The 13064-nt window shown below is 42.3% G+C and overlaps 1 protein-coding gene across 1 annotated transcript in view; it reads right to left on the bottom strand.

Annotated features, from left to right (window-relative positions):
- Window positions 1-10672: 10672 nt before the first annotated feature.
- Window positions 10673-13064, bottom strand: part of TBC1D4 (TBC1 domain family, member 4) — a 47027-nt gene continuing 44635 nt past the window's right edge. Inside the window, exon 19 of the mRNA XM_009319515.1 lies at window positions 10673-12659. Coding sequence (XP_009317790.1) covers window positions 12441-12659 — 219 coding nt within the window. The 3' untranslated portion in view covers window positions 10673-12440. The remainder of the gene's footprint in view (window positions 12660-13064) is intronic.

A 13064-nucleotide genomic window follows, 5' to 3' on the forward strand; every position in this document is an offset into this window, starting at 1 on the left:
AAAGGAAGACCACTCCTCAGCCCCCAGAGTCCACCTCGCCTTTGCTGTCCACACACCTCCGTGGAGCTCTCTCTGTTGCTTCTGGCTTGCTCTACCACCACCTGCAGCTGCCCCTTCCCTTTAGGTTTTTGGGCTGAAGCGTAAGGAGCAGGGGTAGGAGGCAGGCAGGGAGGGCACATCGAGACGGTCTTGTTTTCTCTGAAGATTACATCACTTCTCAATTGCCCGGGTCATCACCATCTCAGCCTGGCGCTCTGCTGGTCTGTCCCTCCCTGCCACATCTGCAGTGATCCTTGCCCTCCGTGAGCCACCTTGCTTTCTCCCTCCTTTCTCTCCAGCATGTAGAGCAGAAAGCAAATAACAAAGCTTTTAGTGCAGGCTGTGGTCAGAAAGGAACTGAGTGAAACGGTTACTTTTACTGGCATTTCTTTGTTTCCATGGCTATTAGGGACAAAACTGAGTAAGGAGGTAGAATCAGCAACCACATCAGCTCTGCGCTGTGGCTAAAGGGCTGCAAACCCTGCTGAGAAACTGGTGATCATCTTTTTGCTTTCTTTTTCCTCCCATCTACATCTAATGCTTTTCTATTTAATTGCTCTGACAACATTTGCCTAGTGGAGATCAGATGTAGGATTTAGAAGAGAGAATGTTAACGAATGTAACAATTAGATTATGTAAATGAGAAGAGTGCTTAAATACTTAGGAAGCAGACTTTGCAGAAAGCTCAACACCCCAAACCTTTGCAAGCTCAATGCTGTACTTTAAGTTAATCCTACATGGTATAATAGCCATGACTGTGTGTGGCTTTTCATGTGGAGGGAAAGGAAGTATTAAAAGCTTCGGTAAAAAGATGCCCAAAGGAAGACACTCTCAGGACACAAGTTTTATTGGCCCTGCAAAATCAAAGAAATATGCTACACACCCTTTAGCCCTCTGTACTGCAACTGTATTTATCATTAACATGCACAGAACAATGTATATTTTTAACATTAAAAAAAAAAAAAGAAAAAAAAGAAAAAAAAGAAAAAAAAGAAAAAAAAGAAAAAAAAGAAAAAAAAGAAAAAAAAGAAAAAAAAGAAAAAAAAGCAACAAACAGACCAGATGGATGCTGCTGTTGCATTTGGAGGGTTACAAAAAGCTAACCCCAAAGAGGTCGCATGCTCCAACTGCCTGGCTTGGTATTAGGATTTTTCTGAAAACAAGAGTTCCTCTTCACCCGCAGTTCAGAGGCCAAGCCCAATAGATGCGGGGGTTTTGTGTACTGGATCTTCACTCAGAAGCTCACCTCTTCCTTTCCGGGATTTCAGAAGTTTAAATGGTGCTGAACTTGCTCTTTGGGAACGGGGAAAAGTTTACTCACTTCAGTGCTAAAGTGCCTTTGGTTTTGTGGCAAAACCTAGCATGTGGCTTGTTTCACATAGGAAAAGGAACCCTCTTTGTGGGGAGCAGTGATTGTGGGGGCCGTCAGGGTGTTTCTGGGGCTACCAAGGATTTGGTTGTAGGTGCTTTCTCCTCCCTACTTTGTTATAGTGAAAGGGAGGGAACCATTATATCTTGAAATGTTTACAGCTTAGAGAGGGTTGCTGGCAGAGTCCAAGAGAGATATCACCAACCTGATTTGCGACTCTAGACCTCATGGTGACAGGCACCTCCAGCATGCAAAGAAAAGTGGCACAGGTTTCTCCTCGCATGCCCAATGCAACCCCAGTCCTTGTTCTCTCCTTCAATACACGTTCCCTCCTTCCCTTCTGTTTCTCCTTTTCCTTCCCCCGCTTTGGGCTGTTACACTTCTAGCTGTGTCTGGAGTGGTTTGCTGCTTGTGCATATATTACAGATGGTGGTAGAGCACACATTTATTTTGTGATAGATATATTGAACCAGGACCTAAACTTCAGCACACTCTATCTACTTAAGGCATCTGCAGCAGCAAATCCTTCTCTGCCTTTCCCTGCAGCTCCAGGCAAAGTTTCTTTGCTATTCATTTTCCTATTGTACACAGGATGGACTACAGTTAATTTCTATGTTCAGAGGTTTACACTGAGACTGCCTTCAGACTCTGACTCCCTTTTCTTTCCCCTCATCCCAGGGAAGAACAAGAAAAAAGAAAAAAAAAAAAAAAAAAAAAAAAAAAAAAAAAAAAAAAAAAAAAAAAAAAAAAAAAAAAAAAAAAAAAAAAAAAAAAAAAAAAAAAAAAAAGACTACTAGCTTGGATGACATAGCTTGGATGACACTGCGGTTGGAGAAGAGCAGTGCTTCAGGTCTCAGCATGCGTGGAGGGACAGTGAGAGCACCACACTCCACTCTTCTCCCTTTCCTGCCCTCCCTGACATGGTGGCTGGAGACCCCGACTCTGGGGTCCAGGAGCAAGGAAGGGCCAGAAAGTCCTGCCAGGATCCTGGCTCACACAGGGGAGCAGGGAGAGAGGCTTATGCATACTCCAAGGAGCAGAGGATCTGCTATAACCCAGATAGCCTGAGGGTTCATGTTTTGTTTAATAGCATGTTCATTGTAATTTCCCTCAAAGCATGCCATAAATGGGAGAGAGAGTCAGTAATTGAGATCCTTTCAGGGTCTAATCATGCTTATTATTTGAATCTCTAAGTACAAGAATAAACAAACAGGCTGTGGAGGCTGTGTTACATATTTCCATTTGCATTTTTCCAGGATGCATTTCTGACCAGAAATCAGGCCTTTAGCTTTCTTAACAACTGGGCTAACCATTAGGTTATTATATAGAGGGAGAGAAAGGAGGTACCACACTTCTGCTTGCTCTTCTTGCTGGTATTGGGGGTGGGTGGGAGAGAAGAAAGGAATAGGCAAATGTTTTAGGACCCACCACAGCCAGAGAAAGGTGGAACACAAAATTAGATGAAAGAGATTTAATCTTTGGAGGTGTCTCTATAAAGTCAGTGCTGAGCCAAAAAGCTTGATAAAGATTTAAACCTTCCCACTTCCAAAAACAGGCATCTACAATACAGTTGTACATCTGCATAAACTGATCATAGTTGCCCCGGGCCCATGTTGCTCTTCTTACCAACTCACCCTCATCCTTCTTCCCACTTCTTTGATTTAATGGTAAATTTTTTTGGACACTGTACATCTTTTGCCGTCTTACCAGACTTATGTTGTAGCATCTCCCTACTAGGCCCTGTTATATCACAAATAAATATAATTTCCAAAATGCAGGGTTCTCCACTTAGCAACTTTGCATCATTTTAGTGCTTTGGCTCTCTAGGATGCTATGATCATTTCATGTGGTGCTAGGAAAAATACACGCTTTTTGTAAGGAGTAAGTAGGACAAATGTCAAGAAGCCAGAAATCCTCAAAAATTGGCATATTATCATGTGCTGTAAGAGCAGAAGTGTTTTTCACATCTACTTTATGATTTCCTGCCGTAATTCCATTTCTTCCTGCCTACCCACACACAATCACTTTACACATCCCCAGCCCCCCCAGCTAAAGTAAAGTTTCCTCCAGGGCTGTTTAACCACATCAGGCTTACTTCCACTGAGAGACAGTTAAAAAAAACCCCAACACCTTCATGTACTAGGGGTGTTACAGTCATCCAAGTCCTGGACCTTTAACAAGAAGCCAGCTGTGGCAGGCATATGGAGCATCCTCTTGCATAACCTCTGCATGTGAACTCACCCCAAGGAACCGCCAGACAAGGCGCTCTGCCTTTTCACAAGAGATGGGCAGCAATGCTACTGCCCATCGGGCTGACAGAAATGCATTTCTTGGAAAACGACAGAGCTCTGATGCTGCATTTCTCCAGCAGGCTGGGGTCGGTGAGAACATCGCCCGCAAACCAAGGTCAGTGATCTCACCCTTTGTGAAGAATATGAGCAGGAGGGGAAAGACTAAACAAGCAGGGACCAGCTGGCCTGAAAGGAAAACAAGATACGCAGCAGGATCCCGTCCTTCTGCAGAGGATAAAAAGTTGGAAAAATATGAGGAAAAAAGACACACCGCCCCAGTTTAATACTAGTCTGCACATTTTGTTCTGAGGAGAAAGTCAATGGGGACCTGCAGCACAGGTCAGGCTGTAGAAGAGTGGGTACCAAGTATCAGAGCTGGGCTATCCTCCACTGCACTCTTACGTTTCCCCCACTCACTGACATAACCAAATCATCCAACCCTTTCCTACAAATCAGAATTTTACTGCAGCACTGCGTCAAGTTTATTCTTACACAGAAAAGAGGAATCAAAGGCTTTGTGGAGAACTCTACCTATTGGTCTCCATTCAAAAACTGTGAGAAGTTACCCTCCAATTGACATGTTATTATAGTTACGCGCAAGCACGTTACTAAAAGCAGTTATGCCACTGCAAGCAATTCAGTGGTTCGACATACCTCGCTTCTCTTCACTGGTCCATTTGGAGTAGGAAGGACCACATAGCTTTTACTTGTTTTAGCCAGAAAGTGATAAATTGATGTTCTTCTAAAAAGACTGCTACCTTTGCTCCTTCCACAACATGCAATACCAGGAGTCAGCGAAAAAATACCCATTTCAGCCCATTAAAGCCCTCTGAAGCTTTCAGGATTACCACAAGGGCAGAGGACACAAACATCACAAATTCTCGTCGGGATGATAGCTTGCCCATGCATCTAGCAACAGCAGCTGTGATTGCTCAGTAGGCAAAGGACGGCAGGGGATCGCTGCTCCCTGGGCTGCGCAACCCCATCCCTGCTACCGGGACCGCAGGCTACGCAGGATGGAGCTGTGCCTGCTCACCGAATTTTTAAGATCCTCTCCCCCTCTCCAAAGCCTTAAGCACCGCCGAAGTTAACGTTGTTTCTAATTGTTTCTTAAATAAACATGTGACATCAAAAAATTACTCTGTAGATTCTCTCTCATCTATATTTACCCAGGCATAATACCAGCTGCCTACACAATTTTTGTGTTGCTAATGCACAGCAATAATCATAGATCCACCCACAGCCCATCTATTTTGGTAGAGTGCAGAAATAGACATTAAACCTACAAATGTCAGAGCATGCCTTCATTTTAGATGTTAGTATTATTTAAATTAGCCCTTGAATGATGTTTCCACAACGTGATAGCCTTTCAAATGATGGTATATTGCACATGAAGTGCACTGGCCCTGCTTTAAGCACCTTCAACCCATTAGGCCCATCTATAATTTGTCACTTTTAGAAATGCAAACGCATTGTAGAAGAGATATGGTCTCTTTGTTTATGCCCGGAAGTCCCCAGGGAAATGCTGATGCCATAATTACCTGAGTATGGTTTGAATATTAGGCTCTGGTCGGGAGGTAAACATGCCTTGCGCTTGTTGTCCAGACGTATTTGAGAACAGCTGTGTCTTGGTGGTTGAAACAGCATGTTGTCTCGACCGTGTCCTCTGCATTTCAGAGCGAGCGCGACATCTGAAAGCAACACGGTTGGAGGGAAAAAGTGTTAACTGGAAAATGGAAGTAGGAAATCATGTTTTCTCTGTAGCTCTGCGAAAAACAGGAGCAAATCCTTCATTTTTGTTCTGATCACTGAAAACCCAGTTAGATTAATTAAAAGAAAACCTGGGAAGAAGGACTGGTTCTTTGAGACTTAACGGGCATAGGGAAGCTTATTGCAAGGAAGCCTTATATAAACAAATAAAAACGAGTAAGTGCAGAATCGGACTGCAGTTAGACCACATCAGCTCAACGCTGGTTTCAAGAGACATAAAATTAAATCCTGCTCGACCAGAACGGTACAAAAGGAGACACCCAGGATCAGATTGCTGGGGACAATATGCCTGTTGTAGCGTGTAAAAGTGCTTCCATAGTTCTCTCACACAAGAGCAGAGGCTAAACACTGCAACTGAGGCATCCGTTTCTGAGAAGGCCATATCTATTATTTGGTAAGCCCTCTCATTACAATAAACTCTTTGACCGTGAACATCACGTTTTATTACAAATAGTGTGCAAATAGCACATTGTGCTTCATCGGGCAGGAGAATAAGTTAATTCTCCTCTCTAAAATAAGAGCCATAGTGTGCTGCTCGCACTGTGCAGAGCACAGGAGCTCTGCAACGATGACACTGCCACATAGGCACATGAGCTGCACGTACAAAAGCAACAGTGACACCTCGTGGACAATATTCAGGTACAAATTTAATAACTACGATTTCTTCTGAAGCATCAACTTTAGCGGATTGATCACTAAAAAATTAAAGGCAAATGTTTTTTTGTAGCACTGGAAAAAAATTACCCTTTACTGAGTGCTGGAGAGGACAGTGCAGACAGCCCAGCAGCTTCATACAAAACCAGTCTTGTGTCCTCCTGGAGAAGCACTGATGGGATGCTGACTGGCTTTGGGGGCTTACAGGAGGGTTTTAGTTAGCATCAGGTGTATGTTTTGAATGAAATCATCCCTACTTACTCTGATTTGGTTTGCATCATAGCGCTGTCTCGACACATAAAACTAAGCTGGAAGACATCTTTCAGGAGCACAAACTGCACTGGACAAATGGGCGCTCAGTCCACAGGACCAGACTTGACCTCGTCTGAAGCAAGGAGCCCCGAGATGCAGCACAGAGGTGATGTCCAGCCGTCAGAGAGCCATGCACAGACCCAGCTGTATTCCTGGATGTTTAGCAAGCCAGACTTTGCATGGTGTTATTGCAGCTGCTTCCAGGCTCCGGCTAGCCTGGATCTGCTCTTCACTTCACACTGTGCCCCTGGGTATCTCTATTCCCCAGGACTGCCAATGATACTCAGCTAGGAGGAACTGTGGACTCCTTCAAGGGTAGAGAGGCTTTACTGAGAGATCTGGATAGACTAGAGAGCCATAGTGAAATTTAACCATCATATCACCATATGAAATTTAACAAGAGCAAGTGCCAGATTCTCCACCTGGGACAGGGTAATCCTGGTTATACGTACAAACTGGGGGACGAGAGGCTGGAGAGCAGCTCCACGGAAAGAGATCTGGGGGGTTGGGTTGGTGGGAAGTTGAATATGAGTCAACAGTGTGCCCTGGCAATCAAAAGGGCCAGCTGTGTCCTGGGGTGCATCCCAGGACATTGGCTGGTCCATTGTCCTGGAGCATTGCCGGCTGGTCGAGGGAGGTGATTGCCCCACTCTGCACTGTACTGGTGCTGCCTCACCTCAAGTACTGTGTGCAGTTTTGGGCGCCTCAGTATAAGGAGGATATCAAAGTATTACAGTGTGTCCAGAGGAGGGTGACCAAGATGGTGAAAGGCCTCGAGGGCAAGACTTAGGAGGACCTGCTGAGGTCACTCGGTTTGTTCAGCTTGGAGAAGAGAAGGCTGAGGGGTGACCTCATCACAGTCTACAACTTCCTCAAGAAGGGTAGCAGAGGGAGAGGTGCTGATTTCCTATCTCTGGTGACCAGCAACAGGACACAAGGAAATGGAATGAAGCTGTGTCAGGGGAAGTTCAGGTTGGACATTAGGAAAAAGTTCTTCACTGAGAGGGTGGTCGGTCACTGGAACAGGCTCCCCAGGGAAGTTGCTTTTAGTCATATGGTTTAGTTTTAGGTAGTCCTGCGAGGAGCAGGGAGTTGGACTCGATGACCCTTATGGGTCCCTCCCAACTTGAGATATTCTATGATTCTATTTTGGGTAGCCCACTTGCCCAGCCAAGGGAAAAGTAACTATAGGCTCAAACCAGCTCTTCGTTCACTGTGTGTTTCTTCTGTTCTGAAACAAGGTTTTCAGCTGGACGGCTACTCTGGATGTGAAGAGAATGCTTATACTATACAGAATGCTTCATTCTTGCTTCGTTCATGCTCAAAATTGGATGGTACAAGCAGTTTGAGCTTTTTAGACAAAAATGGCCGTATACATCTAAATATCTGCAACTCCAAATAGTAAGTGTATGCAGGCGACTGAAGTAATCATTCGGACAGGTAACAGCATAGAGTACACACAGCCAGTGCAACTAGGTCTCTGTTTTGAAGTCAGATACAGACCTATTTCCCACACTAAGAAGTGACATCTCTTAGTCCAGTGTTTCACAAGCACAAGCTCACTCTACACTTCCCCCCATGTACGTTCCGGCAGGACAGGATGTATGGCATTTATGTCATCTCTCAGCACGCACTCCAACCAAAAATAAAACCAATATATTAAACCCTTCTAACTTTCTTTTATCAGAGTGAAGACTTGAGTAAGTTGTAATTTGAGTACAGGAACAGTTTGGATAAGCTCCAAGAGAAGTTCTTGTGATGGTAAGACTACAAACAACAATTCCCAAGTCCCTTGTTAAGAAGTGGTTGCTGAGTAAGTGTTCTGAAGAGAATAGTAAAGGAACGGAAAACCTTCTCAACTCAAATGAAACCCCAACACAACATTTTGGTAAAGGAGCACCACCAGCTCCTTCCTTTGGTCCAGAATTAAGGTCAGCATTAAAATAAAAGCAAAAGCAAACAACACACCAAGTACCAATCCATCCAGATTCCCCTTCATTGCAAGCCAGTCAGCACACAACCCATTAGCTGCTCAAGGCACACAGTAATCTCTGCTTTACTCCCCAGCTTTTTACTGTCGCTGCCGAGTTTAATATGCTTTCAGACAGAATGAGCTAACATATTAAACTTAAAGCATATAAACTCTATCCCTTGCACACCAGGTGTCTGGAGGAAGGATACAGCTAAGCATTCAATATGGCTTTTTGGAAAAGAAAGTTAAATTTTGTTCTTTCTAGTCACCAGAAAGACTGAGGAAGGCAAAGCATACGTTAAATGCATTCAGTAGTTAACACTGACAGTAAAAGCTGAACTACAGAAATACAGAATGAATTATAATTCTTCAAATGGATGGTGTAGCCTGGCATAAAGCTTGAAATGTTATGGCCTGCACATGCCTGTCAACACCCATCTATGACTACAAAGACTGAGTGGATAATTACTATTAACAGTGCCTGGTGTTATTCACCTCAACACACTAATACCTATGTGGTTTTAGGTTTAAATTAAGCGTCCAAGTGTAGACCCTCTGGATCATGCTAGTAATATCAAATTCTTGGACCAAACTGCTGAAATTCTTTCCTATGTTACAAATTGTTCAGCTTTCTCGTAGTGATATTAAGCAAAGAAATAGGTCTGTATCTGTCATGTTGAAGAGGGCATAATCAAACCACTTAAGATTAGCTAGATTTGTGATTTCAAGTCAGGTCTTCAACTGGAACATGCCATTTATCAGGAGACTGATTTTTCAGTAATATCTAATGCTTTTTTAGAGAAAAGTGAACAAAATGCAACTTAAAGGCATCTTAAATAAATATTCCGCTTTTTAGGAGAGAAATACACACTCTCCTTTTTAGAAGAGAAAAAAACCCAAACAACTTTGTGGCCGAGTTTTCTGTCCATAAAAGATGCGAATACCAGAGTTCCCTGCGTTAGCCCTTCTTAACAGACTGACCTATTTCAACTGCATTCCTGGCAAGTAGTACTCCTCATTTACAAGCTAGTTTGCTAGCTAAAAGGATGGATCTCTTCCCAGACTTTTAAAAAAGCCCTCTGCCAGCAGAAACCAGTCTAAGTTAGCTGTTCCTGAAAACAGCGGATACTTTTTCCTCCCGAGTTCGTTCTCTGCAAGTTGACTGCAAGAACTGAGAGTGCTGTTGTGCTTAGCTCAGACAGAACAATAGCTTTATTCTGAAAACTTTTTTTTCCAAACAGAAAAACAAGATATAGGAATAAATGAGCAATTTGTCCAAACCCAGGAACCGTCCCTTCTCCCAAGCAAATACCCTTGCAGCTGTCTCTGGCGCACTGCACCTCAGACTTCCCTCTTCACAGTTGCACAACTGCAACCAGAACAGAACAGCTGTAAAACTATCTATACGATAGACAGGGAGAGACAAACAGATGGACACAAACACACACGCCCTTCACAGTCGTCTAGATAACCTTGCTGGTTATTCATCTGAAGATGGTCTGGAGCATACCTGCTTGCGTGCAGACTTCAAGCTAGACACCCTAGAGATACCCAGTTACAAGCCACACTTGCGTCCAGAACACAAATGGTATCACGAATGCCGTAATGTCATGAGGCACTTACCTCACTGTGGTTTCACTTCTGTAGTTTATTCCTGCTTGTTGATACGGTGTTGTCCTTCTCCTCCCAAGCTAGATGTACAGCGTGGAGTTCATCAAATTACTATTCTCAACATGCATACGTACTAAATGAACTGCTACAGGAGAAAAATACCTTTTAATCATTTCATCTTCTATTAAGAACAATGCAAGACTATTTTCCCCAATAAGAATTTCTATCCTCCCCATGCGTTTCTACAAATCCTATGTTTTTTTTCCCCACAACAAGAAACTAAACAGATCCTTTTCATCTTTCATGTAAACAGTACTGTTGAGAATGAGATTGGTACTTGAAGTGTAGAAAAATAAAACTAGCCAGAGGCCATGGGAAATGCAGCAATGACATTTATTGGAATTTCTCCAGGCATTACATGAAAAATTTTATAAGTGAAACAGAGGATAAAGCACATTCAGTGCATCTTTAAAAAAAAAAAAAAAAAGGAAAAAAAAAAAAAAAGACATATCTGAATAGCCTTGATTCTTTGTAATACACACTACTGCAGTTCCTGGGATTGGTTTTGTATGTACACATCAGCTAAAACTTGCTCTGAACAAAACTGCAAAGAACTGCCTTTTCACTTGGCATCTTCCCACCTAGTACAATATCTAGACAGATTCCACATAATTTTATACACAGTGTTAAGACCTTGCACCCCAACTGTAAAAAGAAAGACTATTAAGTAAATCAATATCTTTAATCAAATAAAACACCATGGAAGTAAAAAACAACAACAACAAAAGAACAGGAGACCCCCAAGCCCCTAAGTTCCACAGCAGCGTGCAGCAAATCAGCATTGCTGTTCCTCACTTCTATGTTAACATAAAGCACAATACTTAAAGAGCCGTGATATTCAGTCCTTGCTTTCTAAATTGGACAATCTTATGCATAAAGACACTGCTGGATTTGGCACTTCGCTTAATTGTTTTTCTTACTAAAAAGAATAAGTGTTTCCTGAAATACAGTATAAATGGTAAGAGATAACATGAGCCACTGTAACACTCAGTTAACGGTTCAGACATGCACTCCAAAATACGTGTCTATTACACAGTTGTCTAAGTCTTCTCAAAAATTCCACTCAAAAACATTTTCAAATCTATATGCATCTTTTTATACCTTTATAAACATATTTTCTCCCTTGAAATGATCAGAGCTTACCTACCTTCTGCCCAGAACACACAAATTCATAACTTCTGTTTTAAAAAGAAGACCACAAAGCAGTATTAAAACAGGAATAACCTGGAAAGCATTATTAAAACTGCACCTGTACTTCAGAATCCCCTTTGAAATGTATATCCACTGTGTATGTGAGAATTGAAAGGTACATAATATTTGAAACTTGCTTGGTCCTCTCTCGTGCACTTTATGCTCAACTTCCTGCAACCCGCCTCAATTTTCTCTTCAAATAAAATTTAAGAACAGCTTTCTGGCTCCCACTACGATAAGACAAGGCTTCTTGTAGTATTTCTTTGGTTAAATGAGAACTTCTTACATGCCATAGTCTTATGACAGCAAGTCTCCTGCAGGAAATTAACATCAGAATAAATACCACCCCACAGCCTTGCTTCCTTCCTCTTGTCATCATGACCAGCCCCAGGACAGGTGGAAGCAAACAGGCCGGGGAAGGAAGTAGCAGTCACCGTTAGCTCTTGTCTTTACAAGTTCTGCGGGTGTGTATAGATACCTATTTCTTAGCATTGAGCTATGGAGGCGGAGCTATGACATGATGCTTTTTGTTTCCAGTTCCAACATGCATGTGGAATTACATTGCTGACCAGTACAGCCCAGGCAGCGGATGGCACTAGAGCTCTTTCTGTACGAACCAAGTCATGATACTTATTCTGCTTATTGGTCTGTGCACACAATGTCAGTAGAATTAAGAGAGGCACGCATGAGTTCACACAGATTTTCCACAGAAGATGTGAAACGTGCTGCTCTTTGGAGGGAAAATTACATTCTTCTTTTTTTTTCTTCAAGTATTATTCAACATACATTATATATAAAGACACGCATTCCTCATTTCACTACAAGAGAAAGCACATCCAGAGTGAATTTGTAAAACACCATTATCTTCGCTTTGATTACTGAAATTTCTCTTTTCCTTTAGGTCAACTCTAAATATACATCTATTTATGATAATTACACGTGAGAATCCTTTATTTCCCCCTTGTGATTTATTTACACAATCATAAAAAAATTAACAGCCTGAATTTGCATACTGACATTTGAAGGCCCATCTGTAGCTATGAGTGTCCCAGCACTAGTTCTGGATGATACTGTTGCCTATTGCTAAGTCCTTTGAAAGCAGCATACTCATCTTTTCCTTCCCTTTTTTGAAGAAATGCTGCCTAGAAAACCCTGGTTTATGGCTTAGTCCTTATTTTATTTTATTATTTGGATTGTAGTTTACTTCCTTCAGGAGCAGTTCACAGTCAGACAACACTTCTGCTGGCAAATACTTCATTATCTGCTCAAGAGTCTTTTGATATGTTATCTTCTCCTGTTCCAGGGACTGAATTACAGTCTTCATTTTGTTCTCTCGAGTCAAAATAGTCTCCAGGCTGGATTCCAGACTCTGAATTTTAGCATGAGCAACCTGTAAACAATAACATTATCTTTATAATAAGTTGAGACATTCTGAATAACTTTTTTTTATATTATGATATGCTGTATGTTAAGGAAAGAACTTAATTACATAGATGTTTCTAAAAGACATCTGTGTAGGCAGATGATACAAGGAATGCCTACTGTGTATCATACACAGAATCTCCTTATAGTGGTCAGATCAATCTGAAGGATTTCTGAAAGCTGTAGAGAGGGAACGAGACATGCAAGTTGCAGCAAGCAAGGGACAGCTGAGAGTAACAAGGAACTGGAGCTGCAGGGAGAAAAAGGAAATGAGCAGCTGGAGTAGCACTGGAAGAGATGACTTGTCTGACAGTGATGGAGCAATGGGAACCCTGTTGTAATAAAGTAAATTAGCAGGATGGAGAGGTTAGAG

This window comes from Pygoscelis adeliae, unplaced genomic scaffold (genome assembly GCF_000699105.1).
Source record: "Pygoscelis adeliae isolate BGI_AS28 unplaced genomic scaffold, ASM69910v1 Scaffold500, whole genome shotgun sequence".
NCBI classification, from domain to species: Eukaryota; Metazoa; Chordata; class Aves; order Sphenisciformes; family Spheniscidae; genus Pygoscelis; species Pygoscelis adeliae.